Source organism: Myxine glutinosa, chromosome 10, assembly GCF_964187855.1.
Source record: "Myxine glutinosa chromosome 10, kmMyxGlut1.1, whole genome shotgun sequence".
Taxonomy (NCBI): domain Eukaryota; kingdom Metazoa; phylum Chordata; class Myxini; order Myxiniformes; family Myxinidae; genus Myxine; species Myxine glutinosa.
The window spans coordinates 86,949,951-86,970,724 of NC_136270.1; the positions used below are offsets into that span (position 1 = coordinate 86,949,951).

Below are 20,774 nucleotides of genomic sequence, written 5' to 3' on the forward strand. Positions count from 1 at the left end.
GCGAGATACGGGGCACCTCTGGGACACACAGGTGATCCCGGGGGAGGAGGCTGTTTCACAGCACCACTTGGTTGTCTGCGACATAAGGGTGAAAGGTGCGAGGAGAGCTCGGCGGGTGAAGTACCAACCGAGAATGAAGGTGTGGAGGTTGAAAGAGGTGACAGTAAGGGAGGCATTAAAAGAGAGGCTGAGTAGGTTCGAGGATGATGTGGTTGAGCTTGAAAGTGGTTGGATGTCAATGAAAGCTAGTCGGTTGGGAGCCGTTGGTGAGGTATGTGGATGGACAAAAGGACCACCGAGGCACTCGGAAACATGGTGGTGGGATGATGAAGTTGGAAAGAGGATTGACGAGAAGAGGAAGAAGTTCAAGGAGTGGCAGAAGGCGAAGGGTACGGGAGCAGAAACAGCAGAGCATGAAAGTTATAAGGCAGCCAGGAAGGCTGCAAAGAAAGAGGTAGCAAAGGCTCAGGAGGCATGTAGGAAAATGTTCAGAGAACGCTTGGATTCGGAAGAGGGTCAGAAAGCAGTATTCAGGATTGCAAAGCAGATAGCGAAAGAGAGGTGTGATGGGGGTGAGTTGCTTGAAGGATGAAGTGGGACAAATCGTTGTCGACCCAGATGGAATTAAAGGAAGATGGAAAAGATATATGGAAATGCTGTTGAATACAGAGAATGAATGGGATGGCAACATAGAGAGTAACCCAGTTTTAGGACCGGCAGAGAAGATAACTGAGAAGGAAGTTGAGGAAGCGATAAAAGCAATGAAGGGTAGAAAAGCGGGAGGGCCGACGGGAGTTGTGGGAGATATGTTGAAGGCAGCAGGAAGTTGGGGTGTGAAGAGAATGACAGAGATCTGTAATCTGGTGGTGAAAGAAGGCCGCATTCCAGTGGATTGGGAACTGAGTACCCTCGTCCCTCTATACAAGGCGAAAGGTGACCCTCTGGAGTGTGGCTCGTACCAAGCGATAAAGTTATTGGAGCATGGAATGAAAGTATTGGAAAGGGTGTTGGAGAGGAGGATAAGGAAGAAGGTGAAGATCGACGAAATGCAATTTGGATTTATGCCAGGAAGAGGAACGACAGACGCACTCTTTATTGTGAGGCAGTTGCAGGAGAAGTACATGGAGAAGAGGAAGAAGTTGTTTCTTAGGTTTGTTGATCTGGAGAAAGCATTCAATTGGGTTCCACGCAAAGTATTGACATGGGCATTGAGGAAGTTAGGAGTGGAGGAATGGTTGATCAGAGTAGTGATTGCAATGTACAAAAGAGCGCGCACAGCTGTAAGGACGAAGGACGGGAACAGTGGTGAGTTTGAGGTGAAGGTGGGAGTGCATCAGGGGTCGGTACTAAGTCCACCACTATTTGTAGCTGTGATGGAGGTGCTGGCTCAGAACTTAAAGGAGGGTTTACCGTGGGAGTTGTTGTATGCAGATGATCTGGTGTTGATTGCGGAAAGTATGGATGGACTGTTTTTTTTTTTGTTTTTTTTTTTTTGTATACAAGATCGAGGCTCGTGAAAGAGCGAACATTAATCACACAGAAAGACAAACCGACACATAAAACATAACATAGGGAGCGGTAGACAAGATGGGGAGAGAGGGGGAAGGACACAAACACAACATTTGAGAGCAGGGACCGAGAGACATGGAGACATCGAGAGATCTGAGAGAGGGTGAGGGCTTTGGGGGGGGGGGGGCGTGGGAAGGGGGCAGTGGGAGAGGTATAAAACATATGGACACTGCCAGGACTTCCAGGAAAGAAGTTGGAATTTCAAACAAGGTGGATCTGGGGTGAATTAGCGGGGGTAGAAAAGATCAAGGTTTTGGATGGGGGAAGATAAGAGATGGTGGTGAACAGCTGTTTTAAAGACCTGGAGGGAGGAGTGGGATTGAAGGGAGTGAGGGAGTTTGTTCCAGAGGCGGGAGAAAAGAGGAATGAAAGAGTGAAGGTGAGCGGAGAGCCGAGATTTCGGCAGTTTAACCATCAGAGGGTTGCTGGCAGATCTTGTGCGACCTGTAGGAATATTTGGGGGACAGAGCACAGAGAGAGCTGGGGGTGCAAGGCCGGAGAGGAGTCGGTAGAAGACAGAAAGACCACCTACCTGCCTGCGGTGAGTGAGTGAAAGGCCCTCAGAGATAGCTTCATCGCGGGAGATTCCAATAATTCTGAAAGCTTTGGTTTCAACAGCGTGAAGCCGAGCTAGGTGTGAGGCAGGAGCACCGGCCCATAGGGGAGAACAGTATTCCATTGAGCTGCGGATGAAAGCCTTGTATGTGGTGAGGAGCTCAGGTGTGCCGAGGAAGGACTTCGCACGACGGAGGATGCCCAGTCGGCGACTGGCTTTGGAGGCCAGCTTGGAAATGTGGTTTTCCCAAGAAAGATCATGGCAGATAGTGAGACCCAAAATCTTGAGCGACATCATTTGTCTTCACTGAAGGAAAAGATGAACAAGTGGTAGGAATGTATGGAGACAAAAGGTCTGAAGGTGAATATCGGAAAGACGAAGGTGATGGCAAGTGGTAAAGCATGTGGTGAGGTGGAAAGAACTGGGAAGTGGCCCTGTGCTGTGTGTAGGAAGGGTGTCGGAGTGAACTCCATTCAATGTACAATGTGCGCTGAGTGGGTTCATCAAAAATGTAGTGGTCTGAGAGGGTCATTAACCAGTGTGGCAGCTACATTCAAATGTAAGGTGTGCACAGAGGGAGCTGCAGATGGAGGAAATGTTGAGTTGGATCTTGGAGACGGCATGAAGCTGGAAGGTGTGAAAACATTTTGCTACCTCAGAGACATGCTGAATGGAGAAGGTGGATCAGACTCGGCAATGGTTGCTAGAGTGAGATGTACATGGAAGAAGTTTCGGGAACTGAGTGGCGTGCTGATGTTGAGGGGAGTGTCGATGAAGGTGAAGGGAAAGGTGTATGCTGCATGTGTGAGAAGTGTTATGATTTATGGGAGCGAGACATGGGTAATGAACGTAGACCAGCAACGAAGGTTGGAAAGGGTGGAAATGCGAATGGTTCGACGGATGTGCGGAGTATCGTTGAGAGAGAGGAAGACAAATGATGAATTGCGAAAGATGATGGGAATAGAGCCTGTGATTGATGCTGTGAAGAGGAACAGGTTGAGATGGTTTGGTCATGTGTTGAGGAAGGATGAAAGTGACTGGTTGAGAAGAGTGATGGAAATGAATGTAGAAGGAAGTAGAGGACGGGGAAGACCGAGAAAGACTTGGCTAAAGATGGTGGAAGAAGAAATGCGGGCAAGGGGGTTAACAAGGAGAGATGCAGAAAATAGGGCAAAATGGAGAAGATTGTCATGGGGACCGCAAGGCTAACCCCCGCTCTAGCAGGGAAAATGGCCTTTAAAATGCATGTTGTTGTTGTTGTGTAATCTGGTTCTCCAACCTAATGAGCGAACGTCATGACGTCATCGCCATGCATGTCCGCATCTAGCAGTGCGTCATTATGGATCTTAAATTCAGATACTGTCACAAGTGCATGCAAAACTCACAGTTACCGACCTGGTTTCGCTCTTGTTGGGGCTTCATCAAGGCAACGCAGTGAGCCTTCCATACACTTGTAACTCTGAAAACCTTTCGGTTTTTATGTCAGTCATTATGCGAATTCATACCATCAGTGGGGAACCATCAGTAAGGTGTCCCTTACTTTTTCCACATGCGAAATTTGCATTTATGTTTATTTAAATTATACAATGGACTACAAAATGTAAATGTTTCATGATATTTGTTATATTAAATCACCTTTATCTATCAATATTGTTGAAATGAAGATCAAATAGCTGTATGTTGAAATATGTTGAAAAAGTCAAAACTTTACATGGGGTGTACTTACTTTTTCACGTGACTGTATATTAGATACTCACAAAGGTACCCGGCATTGTCGATCCCTCCTCCCACCCCATCCCCTACCTCTCCCACCCCATCCCCTGCCTCCTTCCACCCACCCCTCCCACCAGACCTCCCTTCTGCACCACCCCATCCCCCTACAGACTCCCACACCACTTTTTCGCATCCCTCCTCCCTCCGCCTCCCCCCTTCCACACTTTCTCCTCCTTCCTGCTTCCCCTTTCCCTTATTCCTCCCCCCCCCCCTTCTTAACCCTGCATCCTACCACCTCCTCCCTCCAAACTCCCACCCCTTCCCCTCCCTCCAGATTCCCACTCTTGCCATGTGACAGGTGGTGGCTCATGTGTTTCTAAGTTGTGAATTGTGAGAAAATGACTCTTTAAAAGGTTAAAGGAAAATGGCAAACAAACAATGTGTCATTCGCTTTTATATATTTATAAGATAACATCGCTTCAAGCTCCAAATGAAATGAAATAACGTCCTAAATGAAAGCAGATCACACAAAAAGGTGCAAACGAACAAACATCAAAGAGTAGCACTCAAAGTTGAGCAAAAAAAGTCATTACAAATATTTAAGCAAAAAGACAAATAAAGCAAATGGAAAAGTAAGAGAATGGTAAAACCGGGGTGTGTTCCATTACCAATTGGCTTGTAGAGCGCTGGCTAAGTGGCGTAAGTGTTGTGGGTTTAATAAGCACCTCGTCTCAATTCGGACAGTTTACAAGAGATTTTTTAATAGATAAGACAACATGCATGGAAGATGCTGAAGTGGCGTGTAGGACAGTAACGCCAGTATGGATAACATCACAGTCATTACAATCATGCACAGCCCTCATCAACATCTCGGCCAGCACCAACCCATATTCGGCTTAATATACTTTCCCCCAGGGTCGAAATAACTCATAACAATGCTCCAAGTTGACAATAAGCCTCATTCTGAGAAAATGCTTTGCCAAGGCCAAACATGGGATATGGTCAACAGTTGATACTTCAGTCAGACGCCAATGAGAATAGGTCACAGTGTCGCTGCTGTCACCATCAGCATAGGGAATTCAATGAAATCCCCCACATAAGCACTGAAGTAAGCACTCCCAGAAATCAGTTGATAAGGAAAGCCTGGCTTAGCAAGCGATCAGCGATTTGTAGTTATTAAGGTCAGGCATTCGATGATGAGCGATTTATCGTACACTTACCGTTATGACCTATTAAAAGGCAAGGCATTTTTGTAGGCCAAAACAAAATGGCGGATCAAGACCACTGTGAGGTGAGCGTGGGCTGACCAGCGCCTTTTTTTTTTTTTTTGTATACAAGATCGAGGCTCGTGTAAGAGCTAAAAAATGTTTTTAATGTTTTATTATCTTATTTTCAGACTATTTTATTATCAGACTCGGTTTTTTTATTTAATAAGCCTGTTAATTATCTTCAAAAGGGGTGTTTAAATTTACCTAAACACCCATCAGAAGTGTCTAGTGTTTCTTCAATGATAAGCTAATGGCTGCTCATTGCTCTCCTGTTAAAGTTAAGGAAACGTTAAATTTAAACGTGAGATATTGTGCGAGGATATGAAACCATTCCAAGAGAATATACCCAATGTAAATTAATAACTAGGTAGCTACAGACACTTCCGATCAACTCAAGCATGAGCACAAAAAAAGACATTATGAAAACAAAATGCTACACTAACCACTGACATAATTATGCACAGAAGCAGACACAGCTGAGGTTGAAAATGGTCAAACCGACAATAATCGAACCTCTACTACAACCAAACTGGAGGATCTCCCTAAATGAGGGATCATCAATCTCTTCAATCATTTCCTCAGTGAGGATGAAATAAGCTTGCTCTCGAAGGATCTAAAATTTTTCCCAATCACTCCACAAATAGACCAATTACAATTTAAATATGAAAAATATTTCTGCAGGTGAATGACATTAAAAGCACACTTTGCTAATCATTAAAAGCACCCAGCACCATCAGCTCCACAAGAGGTAACACCAACAGACACACATACAATCACCTTCACCGATACTAATACACTACAACTCACCTTACCCAAACCACAAAAGCACCTGGACACCACGTGTCGACAACATCTATCTACATATCTACATGGAATAAGTGAGCAATGAAATTGAAAATACGGCCCAAAAATACAATTCTTCAACACATAAAGCCAATCTTGCAAAGGCAGAGCGACGAACATGACACAATTTTCTCACGTAATAAAGACTTGGTAATGAAGCCAGCAGTAAAGGTTCTGCTGTTATGTCGACTACCGATTACATTGCAGAAGGTAATTGCCAACTACATAGTGATACCCACAAAGAACTCCCATCCGACCCCACCCTTCTACATCTCGAAGAGGTCAAAAGGGTCATAGATTGTATCCTGGCAGATGAAGCAGTTAAATCTCGCTTGGTTCCTAAAGACCCTCAGTGTCCTTATCTTGTCTTTCTAAGATACACAAAGCAAACAATCCAGGTAGGCCAATTGTATCTGGCTGCGCATGTCCGACTGTTCTGATAATTAAAATTTGTTATTTACTTCCTCTTGTAATGAATCTCCCCTCACATATTAAAGACACAACCAGTTTTCTGACTCACATCCAAGGATTTAACTAAACATATTCACCTTTTAACTCTGACTCATTTTAGTCACGGCAGACGTTACATCCCTCGACACCAATATTCCATATTCAGAAGGCCTGTCCTTATGCCGCAAAGCACTGGATACACGGCAAGTCCCAAACCCACCTACCCAAGACCTTATGTGCCTATTAGAACTGGCGCTCAGATTGAATAATTTCCAATTCAACGGACGGCATTAGATTCAAACTCAGGGTACTGCTGTGGGTTCCCCTGTTGCACCATCGTACGCTAACTTCTTTGTGGGAATGATAGAGGCTAAATGATTCAGAACAAATTATCACCTATCCTCCCCATATATGCCAAATCATCATGACCACTCTTCCAATACTTTGGATTTGTTCTTCACCGATCCATTGCGTTGCAGCTACACAATTCCACCTCCAATTTGTTCTTCTGACCACAATCTTTTGAACATCACTTTACTTATGACCACTCATTCTCCTCTGACTGCTCCGATTAAACGCCAGTATTGGCTTTTCAGTCGTGCTGACTGGACTGGTTTACGAAACCTCTTTTCTGATTTTCCATGGAAAGACTACTGCCTCTCCCTGGGTGATGCCTATAATCTCTGCTGAACGTATAGCTGAAGTTATTGTTGCAGGAATGGAGGCTTGTATCCCATTCTCTTTCAAGTTTATCTCTCCTACCAACACTTGGTTCAATAATTCCTGCTCTACGGTTTGTGCAAGGGATGCGGCATATCGGACGTGGAAAAACTCTTGTTCCTCCGACGCACATTCAGCTTTCATATCTGACAGAAATCATTGCAAACATCTTATTCGTGAGGTGAAGCATTCCTTTATCCAAAAGAAATGTGACAACCTCTCATCTTCTTCCACTAATAGACATTTCTGTTCCTTAGCTAAAAGTATCTACAACAACTTCTGTTTGCTCTACCTTTCTTTCACTTTTCCATACCGATGATACCATCGCTGTCTCTCCAACTGATAAAGCAACTCATTTTGGTTCCATTTTCTCCTTTAATTCCACAATGGATGACTCTAACATTCCATCTCCTTATGACCAATCCTATGCCCTTCCCTATAATTTATTTTCATGCCCATCAAAAAAGTACTCTTCTCTCTCTGGACATAAGCAAGGCATATGGACATGATGGCATTCCTCCTCGTGTCTTGAAGAAGTGTGCTTCAGAACTTGCACCCGTGCTTGCTCATTTGTTTCGTTTTTTTTTTAAACCTAAACCTTTCCTCTTTCTTGGAAGCATGCCTTAGTGCAGCCTATTTTAAAGAAGGGTGATTGTTCAAACTCTTCCAACTACCGTCCTTTTCCTCTGACTTCTACTATTTCTAAAGTCTTTGAATGTCTTCTCAATTAGCATTTCCTCAAGCATCTTGAATCTCTTAGTCTTCGATCTGACCATCAATATGGCTTTCGCAAGGCAAGATATACCGGTGATATCCTTTCTTACATTACAAATGTCTGGGCCTATTCTCTGAGAGACTTTATGGAATCCTTTGTTGTAGGCCTTGTTTTCCTCCAAATGCTTTTGATAGTTTGATATCCAAGCATCAGGGTCTGATATCCAAGCTTCCCTCTTTCGGCTTTCCTCCTTCACTCTGCTCTCTCATATCGAGCTTTCTCTCCGACCGCTCCGTCTCCGTAATTGTGGATGTTTCAACATCTCCCTCCTTCCCTATCAACAGCGGTGTCCCTCAGAGTTCTGTCCTGTCTCCAACATTCTTCCTTCTTTTTATCAATGACCTTCTTTCTTCTACAAATAACCAAATGCACTCGTATGCTGATGACTCGACATTACTTTCCACCATGTTTTTCCCATCTGCCCCATCTTCCCTCACTCGATCTACATCTCGTTTCATCAAAACCAACTCTTTAAATTCGGATTTGGACAAGATTTCCCAGTGAGGCAAATGCAATCAAGTTAAGTTTAATGCTTCTAAAACTCAATTCCTTCCCATTTCGCTCTAAAACTCCTCCCAACTCTCCAATCTCCCTTGAAAGCTCCACAATTTACACCATGTGATTCAATAAACCTTCTCGGTATTACCCTAACGTCAAATTTATTCTGGAATCCACACATTACACAAATAGCCGAGTCTGCCTCGAAGAAACTAGGAGTCCTGTTCAGATGTCGAAGATTCTTCTCCTCTCAAACAGTTGCTTCAACTATATAAAGGATTGATTCGTCCTTGTAGAGAGTTCTGCTCTCACATCTGGGGAGGTTCTTGCTCCACATGCTTACTGGACAGAATTGAATCCAAAGTAATCCGACTTATCAACTCTCCCAATCCGACCTCAAAACTCGACCCGCTCGAATTACACTGCAAAGTTGGCTCTCTTTCTCTTTTCTACAGATATTACTTCGGTTTCTGCTCCCTCAATCTTGCTGCTTGTGTACATCCGCCATTAGCGAGACCATGGAATACTCGACAAGCCACTACATCGCATGATTATTGTGTGGCCATTGGCAACTTAAGGGTGGGCCGTTATGATTGATGTTTGTTTCTTCCCCTCCACTGCCAAACTCTGGAACTCTTTACCTTCTCATGTATTTCCAAATACTTACAACCTTCCCCTTTTCAAAAAGCAGATTTTTTACTTCCTCAAAAACTCTTTGCATTGTTTGTTAGTTGGTAAAGCTTTTGCAATTTCCACTTTGTCATTTTAGTGAGATGCAATACATATGAAGAGTCAGTAGGGTTCCCACTCGAACCACCCTCTTCCCCACCATTCTGACCCCTTCTGCAAGAAAAATTCCTAGTTGTAAATAAAAAGCAAACGTAAATAAAAAGGATCAAGAAACCCAATTGGCAAACTTGATCTAGAAGGAAAGGTTTCCACAGCTATCCTTAGACTATTGTTATGCATGTAGATTCGGTCAGGAACCCATGATGAACAGGAGGGTAGACAGTGATGTGTGATATTCTGTGGTGAAGTATCGGGAGGCACTCCACATACTAACTGGATTTGCTCTCTAATTGGGGAAGGCTGGTCTTGCAGATCAACATAGATGCCAATGACACTTTACAGCAGACTCACCTTCAGGCCCTTCTCCACCAGTTTGACGTGTCTTGTCTGGTGTGCCGGGTCTTGTCTGGTGTGCTGGATGTCTCTCTGGGGCTCTCCACTGTGAGTCTCCCATGTGTGATCGTCATGTCTTCTCTCTCCATGACCCCCTGCTTCTCTCTCTCTCTCTGTGTGGTTATATGCTTGTGAGCATCATTGTGTTTCATAGCCTGGCTCCTCTGCCCCCCACAAAGCATTCTTTCAACCTTCCCCATGACTTTCCTTCCACATTCTACCGTTTTCCTTCCATGAGCCTTAAACGTTGTTTTTTTTGGTGAATTCAGTCTTGTTTGCCAACATGTCTTTCTCTTGCATTGTTTCAGTCAATTCCCCACTGGAGTTTCCAGTTGCTTGCGACAATCCATGCTATCCGCTCACAAGATCCAAAGGAAAAGCTGCCTCGAGCATCAGGTAATGCATTTGGCTTTTCGAGGATCGTTTTGCTTTGAAACCCCACAGAGGATCATCATTTGTTCAAGCAACCATCCTTCAGTGTAACACGATGATGTTGGTGTGGTAAACATGCATGTACGATGTTGTGGCTGATGGATCTGCACGTAATTTATGGCCAGCCTGAGCCACTCACAAAGTTGCACAAACTCGAGACGTTGTACCACCAAGCTGGGGCTGCATGAACACCAGAACGGCTCCAGCAACAACACGGCGTTGTCTCAACTGCTGCGTCTAGAGGCTTGAAGTTTCACAAGACAAACTGGGGAGAAATACAACCAGATATCAGCAGGCACGTGTGTTGTAAAGGGCACTTGCAGACATTAGTTGAGCCATTTTCTATATCAACATCTCCAGCAGGTTCAACAGCACACTGATGGTGCAAAGAAGAAATCTGAGGTGATTCTGAATGTCGGATTTGAACCTGCACATCAGCAAAGGGAGTTCAGGGAAACGGAATACAGTGCTTTGTACATAAGTCCGTACAAATAATTTCTAAACGTTTTCATAACGCACAGTATTTGTTTATCCAAACTAACCGTTTTACTATAATACATACTTCACATTGTACGAGTCAGGATTTTCAAAATGTAATGTTTGACCTTTTCCAACCTGCTGAAATTTTTGAATGTGGGGCCAGTGTTTGTGTTAGAATCTTAAAACTGTAAATTACCGTAACAACTTTTGTGTCTAAATTATTTGAACCTGTATTTTTGCCTTTTATCTTGCAATAAACTTTTACGGAGGCTAAATTTTGTATCTAACTTATTCTTTTTTATTTTGAATCGACATGCACAGTAACTTGGAAAAATTGGAAAAACAATACAGCCTATTTTATTCCAGGGGGTCCTTGGATTACCCACCCAAAATATCGTTGCGATCGGTTCAGCCGTTTTTGCGGTACCTTTGAATGGACAGACAGACAGATGGATGGACGGACATTTGGTTAATTATAGTAAGATAATCATGATGTCATAGGTCATGTGGTACAGGCGCCATCTTGGAAAAAACGAAAAATGTTGCAGCTCTATATCTCCAAAACTGCGGCATGGAAAAAATTGAAACATGGCTCATTGAAAAGAACTCCATATGGGGGGAATAGGTGTTGTTAACGATGACGTCATTGGTGCCATAATTATGACATAATTCGACAGGGACTATGAACAGTTTGAAATGTATTGAGCGTGATCTATGCAACAATTATATTAGAGAATATAAACTTATGATGTCATCACTCACGTGGTCTGGCAGCCATATTGGGTCAAATAAAAAAAAATGTTCAAAAACAGAAGAGTTGGCTCGCAACAAGTTGACTGCGCAGGGCAAGTATTCTATGAATACTGTCTAGCTTATTCATAGTGCTGGCGGCACGTCGCCTATATTCTTCACGAGACACCATGGGATCTTTAGCATCCACCAACATACATTGGTGGCAGATGGGTCATCCGGCTTGGCTTTCTGATGGACGGCCCACAAATTGATTATACCGCCGTACATGTGAAATACCAGGATGAGAGTTTATAGCTGGGTCGGGATTCAAACACGTGCTAGACAGCTCAAGGTGAATGCACACACCTCGAGGACTTTTCATCCAGCCCAATAATGTATGACTACAATACTGTACTTCAATGGCCATACGTTAGTCCAGCATAATGGAGGCCTATATTAAAGTCCAAAATGTAGACCAACAGTAATGGAGGCCTACAATATCCACATTCCTTAATATTCATACAAAACTTAATACGTAATGCATAAAGCTCAGAATGAGTTGGCTTTATCTGTCTTTTTGCTGTGACACCCATAACTTCAGACTTGTACGATTACAGACTGCACTGCCATTCAAGGCTTTTTAAATGGATATCGATGCCTTTGGCCTGCGTGTTGGATTTATGCAAACATGATGTTAAATATAGCTCAGTGTAGTTTTATTTCATCAACCTATTCTTTCAATCCTCATCTTTACCTAAATCTACTTCACCCAGTCTGTCCAAAAAGATAAGCAAAATAGTTCATTGTTTCCTTGGAAGGAAATGTAAAATAATTTAGGGAGACACGTATGTAATGCAGCTCTGAAAAATTGGCATGTATTATGTCTGCAAAATGTCTATATTGTTGTGGGAATGCCTTCTAGGGGGTAGCTTGACATAATATAGCGATGGTTAATTCCCATATTTTATGTACTAGTGAGATACCCATGCTACGCATGGGTGGGAGGCCAGAAGCAAACAGGCAATGCAGATACGGCGAATGCTAAAGCATGAAACCAGTAAATTCCACATTCCTGTAGCACCTTCAGTCGCACGTCAGACATGGACAGCAAGTTCGTGAAGGACTTCCATGAAAAACGTATAGAAACATCGATCGTGGGACCGTGGGAGAATCTGCATATGGCGATCCGTTCACGTTCAGAAAGTGGAAACCATCATAGCATGTCGTCATTCACTTGAACTCGATATCTCTTTTTTTCATGCCAAACAACATAACTCCAATCACAAATTAATCACAAAATAAACTTTTAACAACATTGTTAATGTTTCCTTCATTGTAAAAACTACCAAGTCAACAGTTAAAAGGATTTTGAGCCGATAGGTGTTACGGCCTTGGCAAGATCGATGGAGACAGCGATCTGCTGGCTTATACACCACCCAAATAGCTATGTGGAATTCTCTCATGTGGAGATTAAACTCACGTCGTTTGAACTTTGGCCGAGGTCATTATTTACTTTTAATGATGTTTATATACGAATCAAAAAGAAGATAATTGGTTTTGGGTCGTCCTTTTTGCATATCTCGTGGGATTGTGAGTTGGAGAGACGACCGTGATGGCAGGGAGGGGGTTGGCATTCTCTCAAGCAGGGATTCAACCCATGTCCTTGCAAAAGGTCTCTGTCTGAGGTCACCGAGTCCGATCGGTGCAGCCGTGCACAGCAGCCGTTTGTGCGGCACCCGGGAAAATAACGTTATGCGGGAGTCAAAACCTGAAAATGCTGGAGGCCAAAGTTGAAATTGGAAAAAGAATATAGCCTATTTTACTCCAGGAGATCCCAGGATTACCCACCCAAAATATCGTTGCGATCGGTTCAGCCATTTTTGCCGTACCAACGGACGGACGGACAGACAGACGGACTGACATTTGGTGAATTATAGTAAGATTAGAACGAGTGCGACGTAATTTAATTGTGATATGGAAATATGTGTCGTTTCATGTATATTAAGCTGTTGTCAACCTGCCACACGTGTCGAAGACTGTTTTCCCTCGACACCCTTTATAATCTGTTCCTACCTTTGTAATCTGTCCTAAATGTGCTTTAACCCTCACCCAAGGGAAAAATCAACCATTTAGGACCTTTGGGGTACGTTCACACCTCATGGTGAAGCAGTGATAAAACACATGTGGATCATTCCAAAACATAATTGATATATTTATTATTCGTGATGCCTTTTTGAGTAAATCACACTCTCTGCACTAATCTACCATTTTTGGCTGACCTGGACTTTAGTCCGGTGAGCTTGTGCGATAGAGCAGTGTCCGTAGGTGTCAATCAGTCAGTCAGTGAGTCACTTCAGTCATTATCGCTTGAACCAAAGACACGATTTTGATGAAACGTGGCCACAAGCTTAATACCTGATACGTAATGATGGTGTATTGACGGCATCAAAATCTGTTTTCAGGAATATCTGCAGGTGTCAACTGCAGGTACAAACTCATCAGCATGGTCATTTGCATTTGAAGAAAAAACTGATTCTTCATCACTGTCTTCAAATCAAAGTATGACAGTTTATCTTCAAATAAACGTAGGCAGAAACACCCAAAATGATAGGATGAAGATTAAAAGCATCTGATAGGTCATCAGGCTGTGAGTTTTAGGTGAAAACTCTGCTAAGTTCCTCACTTGCCGTTCAGCATTTGGAGGCTAGAGCATGGACAACCCCAATAGGTTGGCATTCATGGGGAAGCTTTAATTGCCCCGTGGGCTGCGGAAAGAAAAGAAACATGGTGTCGCTCATCAGTACCAAGAGCAGTCTGGGAAGTTACGTATGTCATCCCCTCCCCCCCCCTCTCTCCAAGCTGAGTGAGTGGTCATGCTTGCTGGAAGTTAAGTCCAGTGTTGGCCCATGTATTTGTCTGCATGTGTGCATGATATGTGGTCTAGATCTTATATGAGCCTCAGACCCTGTAGAAAATAAAAACAAAAGGCAATACACGAGTGGTAAAACTGCCCACCTCAGTCAATGCGAGATAAAAACAACATTTCACACAATTTTCAATAAATAGTACAACCTTCATTTGGAATATTTTATTGCAATTGTGAATTATACTGTGAAAAATAATTCCAACTGTAAAAAAAGTATAAACCTTCACAGTGACCAAGATGATAAATGATTAATCTGAGCAGGCCATCTCACACTTGGTTTTCACATCATGACTTGCATCCCCTGTCATTTCCGGGTGGTATGGCAGTAAAATAATGCCAGGTGCGAGGCAGAATTTCTGCTCAAAAAACGAGTAATTCAGAGCCAGGCTAATGAAAATGGCTCTGCTGGAATTGTACACACACACACACACACACACACACACACACACACACACACACACACACACACACACTCATAAATACATAAAGAAGAAACTCACAAAGATCCTACAAACCATCTCTGGGAACATCACCACAAACAAACTACAGTTGGAGGCTGTATGAGGCTCTGTGACGATCCTGAAACGCGTCCTCTCGCCAAAACTCTGAGAACAAGACAATTTCACAAACTTAGCCCATGAATCGAGACCCTACTCGAAATTTACAAGCGGGGTGGATACTTCAAGTCCTGGAAGGACTCCATTCCACCTTTTGAAACCCAAATTCTATGTCAATGGCATCTGTTCATCTGCATAAGATGCTGAATATGCACCAATTCTTGGTGAGGTTAGTCAGGTGTTGCACTTCCGTTGATGACTGTACAGGTCGATTTGGGAGCGACAAGTCGAGCAGGGTTTGGGCATTTGGGCATCTGAAGTCCAAATTATGGAGATAACAATCGACGACGCACACAATGATGTGTATATTTTAACAAGGTTACACTCTTATCTGATATATATATATATATATAATTTAATTCCGAAATGGTGAGGTCCTAGAAATATTTCCATTAAAAAAGACGTAGGTGGAAACCAAATTAATCATTCAGCTAAATTGAAACAGGATAAACATTGGTACTAGTTTTATAGGCATGTTAATTAATAAATAGGAACTAGAACACCACTCGGTAGGGTGCATACCTCCGCCAGGCTGAACCGTTTATGTTTTGTGTCCCACTGATAGGCCGGATCTGGATACAGACCTGAAGCAAAATCTAATCGACTTCTTGTCACCTACCCAACTTATCCACCAAGTTTTGTCTGAATCCGTCCACAACGTTTTGAGATATCGTGCTTAAATATCGTTTTTGGTCCCATCTCTCAATGGTGAAGAATCACTTTTAAAATTATAGTATTGGGATCCAGAACTTCACAAAAATCGAATCATTTCAGCCTTGTTACACACCAAACATGTCCACAAAAGTTCGTCTGAATTCATCCACAACTCTCAAACAACAAAAAGAGACGGAGGTGAATACATAACCTCCGTCCACCTTAGGTGGCGGAGGTAATAAAATAGATATACCTATAAAACTACCACCGAGCCAAATTTGTGCTTTATAAAGTTAGTTTATATGGTATGGTGTATAGTCCACTACGTTTTATCTTTTTATTATACTTCATGCTGCAAAATGCAGAAAGGCAGCTTTGGTACAACTTCATTTTTAGCATTTTGTGCATTAGAGCTAAGGTAGAGAAGGTGCAATGGTCCATGACAGGATGATCTGGCAAATGTCGTTTCTTTCAACGGGAATCCACAAGCGTTCCTTGCGAAGCATTAAGGTCAGGTTTCGACCTTGACCTCTGACTCTCATTGCGTCTTGCTGAAGAGTTTGTCCATGAGTTTTCCAATAATCACAGCCTGAGAATGCAGCGGGGAAAGTTCTTGTAGAAACATTTTGCACCACAAACAGCAACTGCACGATTTCTGAAGGCAGCTTGAATCAAAATATAAAAATACGATTCTCATCAGGCATTTTGATCGATTGACATTTACGAACTGAATTCATTGCATTTACAAAATCTACGCTGCATGACGGTCGAGCGTGGAATGGCACAAAAGCTGCAATTTTAAAAATCCACTACAGGTGAGGTGCATACGATTTCCACTTTTGCAATGTGGAAATTTGAGAATGATGTGGGATTTCGAAAGTGAGGTATTACTTGGATTGGACATACATGTGAAGTATTAGTTTTGATTGGACATACAGTCACATGAAAAAGTAAGTACACCCCATGTAAAGTTTTGACTTTTTCAACATATTTCAACATACAACTATTGGATCTTCATTTTAACAATATCGATAGATAAAGGTGATATAATATAACAAATATCATGAAACATTTACATTTTGTAGTCCATTGTATAATTTAAATAAACATGAATGCAAATTTCGCATGTGGAAAAAGTAAGTACACGCCTACATTTATCACTACTTCAAATACCTAAAATTAGAATCAGGTGCACCAGCTCAGGTGCAAATGATGAGAACATCGTTAGAGAGGATCTTGGAGGAACCTGTCTTATTTAAACATCAGACATTTCGTTTGGTTTCCTCTTTGTTGTTGAAGTGTGCGGTGTCACCATGCCTAGATCAAAAGAGCTCTCTGAGGTCTTCAGAAAGAAGGTTATAGATGCCTACGAGTCTGGGAAGGGATTTAGAAAGGTCTCCAAACAATTTGAAATCAATCATTCGACTGTCCGGAAGATCATCTACAAGTGGAGAAGATTCCAAACAACTGCCAACTTGTTCAGGCCAGCCCGCCCCAGCAAGTGCAGCCCGAGAGCAGACCGCAAGATGCTGAAAAAAGTCTCTAAGAACCCCAGAATGTCATCACGGGACCTACAGGTAGCTCTTGCCACGGTTGATGTCAAAGTGCACGAGTCTACCATTAGAAAGAGGCTGCACAAATTTGATCAACATGGGAGGTGTGCCAGGAGGAAACCTTTGCTGTCCAGAAAGAACATCAGGGCAAGACTAAAGTTTGCCAATGAACACTTAGGCAAATACCAGCACTTCTGGAACAATGTGCTCTGGACAGATGAGTCAAAGGTAGAGCTATTTGGCCACAGTACCAGAAGACATGTTTGGCGAAAACCAAAGACAGCATTTGACCACAAGAACCTGATACCAACTGTAAAGCATGGTGGTGGAAATATTATGGTTTGGGGCAGCTTTGCTGCATCAGGGCCTGAGCAGCTCACCATCATAGAATCCACTATGTATTCTTCATTGTACCAGAGGGTGCTTGAGGATAATGTGAGGCCATCTGTCGGAAAGTTGAAGCTCAACCGAAGGTGGACCTTGCAACACGACAATGACCCGAAACATACCAGTAAATCCACCAAGGAATGGCTGAAAAGAAAGAAATGGAGGGTTCTGGAATGGCCAAGTCAAAGCCCGGATCTAAATCCCATCGAGATGTTGTGGGGGGATTTGAAACGGACTGTGCATGCAAGAAACCCCTCAAGCATCGCACAGTTGAAAGAATTCTGCATTGAGGAGTGGGCAATAATTTCTCCCTGTCAATGTCAGAGACTGGTAGACAGTTATAAGAAACGCCTACTTGAGGTTGTTTCTGCCAAAAGGGGGCAATACCACCTATTAGAGCCAAGGGTGTACTTACTTTTTCCACATGCGAAATTTGCATTTATGTTTATTTAAATCATACAATGGACTACAAAATGTAAATGTTTCATGATATTTGTTACATTATATCACCTTTATCTATCAATATTGTTGAAATGAAGATCAAATAGCTGTATGTTGAAATATGTTGAAAAAGTCAAAACTTTACATGGGGTGTACTTACTTTTTCACGTGACTGTATATGTGAAGTATTAGTTTTGATTGGACATACATGTGAAGTATTAGTTTTGATTGGACATACATGTGAAGTATTAGTTTTGATTGGACATACATGTGAAGTATTAGTTTTGATTGGACATACATGTGAAGTATTAGTTTTGATTGGACATACATGTGAAGTATTAGGTTTGATTGGACATACATGTGAAGTATTAGTTTTGATTGGACATACATGTGAAGTATTAGTTTTGATTGGACATACATGTGAAGTATTAGTTTTGATTGGACATACATGTGAAGTATTAGTTTTGATTGGACATACATGTGAAGTATTAGGTTTGATTGGACATACATGTGAAGTATTAGTTTTGATTGGACATACATGTGAAGAACAACTAGCAGTTGGTGAAAAAATGTGCGTAAACACTGAGAGTTGGACTTCATGAACCAGTGGTGACGAGTTATTGGGATTTTCCTTTTTACGGATCAATAAGCACTAGTTACTGATGTTATATGACCACGTGTAATGGATTTCTTTTCTTATTCTAGACCACAATGTTCCCACCTTCTCATGAGGTTGGCCGTGGAAGGTTTCTGGCAAGCCTTTGAACTGTCAGGCCCAGCCTAATCCTTGAATATATAGGTTAGGGCAGGGATTTGTATTTTGTTTAGGGTGCTGGCCATGGTTCGCTTAGGGTGCCTTCACATACACGGATTATTCTTACGAGTCCTTACGGATCGCCAACTCGTAGTCAATCGCAAGCATCCGTAAATAACGGAAGATGATTTTTGACATGTCAAAAGTTGTTGCGAGTTGTGACGAGTTATCTACGGATACCAGCGAGTTATTTACGGATGCTTGCGATTGACTACGAGTTGGCGATCCGTAAGGACTCGTAAGAATAATCCGTGTATGTGAAGGTTGCATTACTCTTCGCGAAGGACACTGTGGCATCTTTAGCATCCAACTCACACTGACAGACGGGACGCCCAGTTCAACGTCCATCTGAGGGATGGCACACACATTGATGCCTCGCCCGGCCTACGAAACACCGGAATGTCATTTTGGAGCTGGGTCGAGATTCAAACCCAGGCGATACAGCTCAGAGGTGAGTGCGCGTACCTCTATACTCCCACCCGTAGTGGATCACACAATTTATGGCATATTTGTCAAAGTGGCGGGCCATTTTGTGCATATACGGTATATTTAATTGTCAGCACATAACATTAACCAACAAAAGGAACAATTGCAGGAAGTGAGTGTCTCATTTGCCCAATAAAACATGTAGTGTTTCTTTATGCAGATATAGATCATTCAGGATTCTGATTGGCGAAAAAGAACTGCAGAAAATGCTAACGTATATGGGCACGTGCATGACAATATTTTCATTCACCGTTTGTACAAAATCACCCAGCTGTTATTATGGTGGCAGAAACAAATATGTCAATTTTCCTCACCTGCCTGGTGTAAATTGCATAGTTCATCTTATCTTCAAGCCTGTGGATGTGAACACAGGGCTCACGAATACTTAGAACCCAGTCCATCTGCTCATGCGTCAGGTTGAGAAGCAACACCTGCAGGCAAAAAGCAGAGTATCAGAGGCACATCCTGACTCGTGGGCAATATTTCACTGCTGTTCATCGATTTAAGCTCGGATGGTAAAAGAACTGAAAATCCAAATGGAAATAAAAAGACTTCCATGATAAGGCAGTCCAACCTCGTCAAACGGCTTTAATCCTCGCATAGCTTGCCTTGGTCTCGACTGCCAGGAGCTGTAGGCCCATACAATTGACCCCGATGTGCACCGACACAGCTTTGTGGCCAGCGGAGCCGGAACGAGTGTAGATGTGACCGGAAAAGAAAGCTGCCCCATAAGTTGGGAACTCCCAGCAAGCCCCGAGGAAGCGCTGCTGTAGGGCATGCCGATCTTTGATCAACCCCTCAGCACGACTTTGCTGCTGTTGGGGAATTCAGAATGATTAAAAGAACACCAATAACTAAACAAGTTCCACTTATGTTTACAGCAGCAATATGTTTTTGATAAATCGAATCTTGTCCCAAACTTTCAAAAGTAAAACCCGAACAAACTTTGCGTAATGTGTACCGCACGATAATATCCCACAGATACAGCCACTCATGGCAGGTGCAGCTTCCTGGTTCACAAGAAGGTCATGCAACTCTGTAACCAAATACTTTGGAGATGCTGTTTGTACTGGTCCATGCATGAGGAATTGGCCAACACAACACTACGAGTCTTGTCCATGTATGGCTGAGGTTTTAATGCAGCATATATGAAAAATGCACTGACAGATACATCCGGTATATACCATGCGAATGGGAACACAGCTCGAGTCAATCTTGACCTAGCTCTGACAGAGATGTTCAAAACCTGCTAATAGACATGGGGGGAGGAGGGGGGCAGATGTGACGTTTTCATTGGGATATTGAATAATGCATTTTGCTTTTGCAATTTATTTTTCCCAAGAAAGAGATCTTGGGTTTTTTTTGTTGTTGTTTTTTATTTATTTATTCATTTATTTTACAACATCTAAAGCTCGTAGTGGAGCTGTATTTCTGTAAACGATGTTAATTTCACAACATCCCAATTCAACTTTATTTAAATATTGTAAACCTCAAACATAGTTTCTCCACCTAAAGCAAGAACCTTAACCTGTAAGCAATTGACTCGTTTTCCGACTGCACGGATCATCAGCTGGGCACCGTTCTTCCTCGAGGTTTCGATCCTTTCAGCCCAGGACCTCTCCAAATGGCGGATCCACAACCTCGATCATGGATCCACATCAATAAATGGTACATCAGT

At 42.6% G+C, this 20,774-nt stretch overlaps 2 protein-coding genes across 5 annotated transcripts in view; one reads left to right on the forward strand and one right to left on the reverse strand.

Moving 5' to 3' along the window:
* LOC137434016 (uncharacterized) overlaps positions 1-10,761 on the forward strand; it is a 155,711-nt gene extending 144,950 nt beyond the window's left edge. The window contains exon 32 of the mRNA XM_078785840.1: positions 9,883-10,761. Coding sequence (XP_078641966.1) covers positions 9,883-9,974 — 92 coding nt within the window. The 3' untranslated portion in view covers positions 9,975-10,761. The remainder of the gene's footprint in view (positions 1-9,882) is intronic.
* Positions 10,762-14,291: 3,530 nt separating this feature from the next.
* The window catches only part of KRIT1 (KRIT1 ankyrin repeat containing), a 60,779-nt gene continuing 54,296 nt past the window's right edge, over positions 14,292-20,774 (reverse strand). For 2 of the 4 annotated variants that reach the window (XM_078785842.1, XM_068126604.2), the window contains exons 15-17: positions 19,705-19,908; positions 19,411-19,527; positions 14,292-16,004 (exon numbers count right to left, since the gene is read on the reverse strand). In XM_078785842.1, coding sequence (XP_078641968.1) covers positions 15,954-16,004; positions 19,411-19,527; positions 19,705-19,908 — 372 coding nt within the window. In that variant the 3' untranslated portion in view covers positions 14,292-15,953. Of the gene's footprint in view, positions 16,005-19,410; positions 19,528-19,704; positions 19,912-20,774 lie in introns of all 4 variants that reach the window. The other 2 variants (XM_068126605.2, XM_068126603.2) reach the window with 1 other exon arrangement.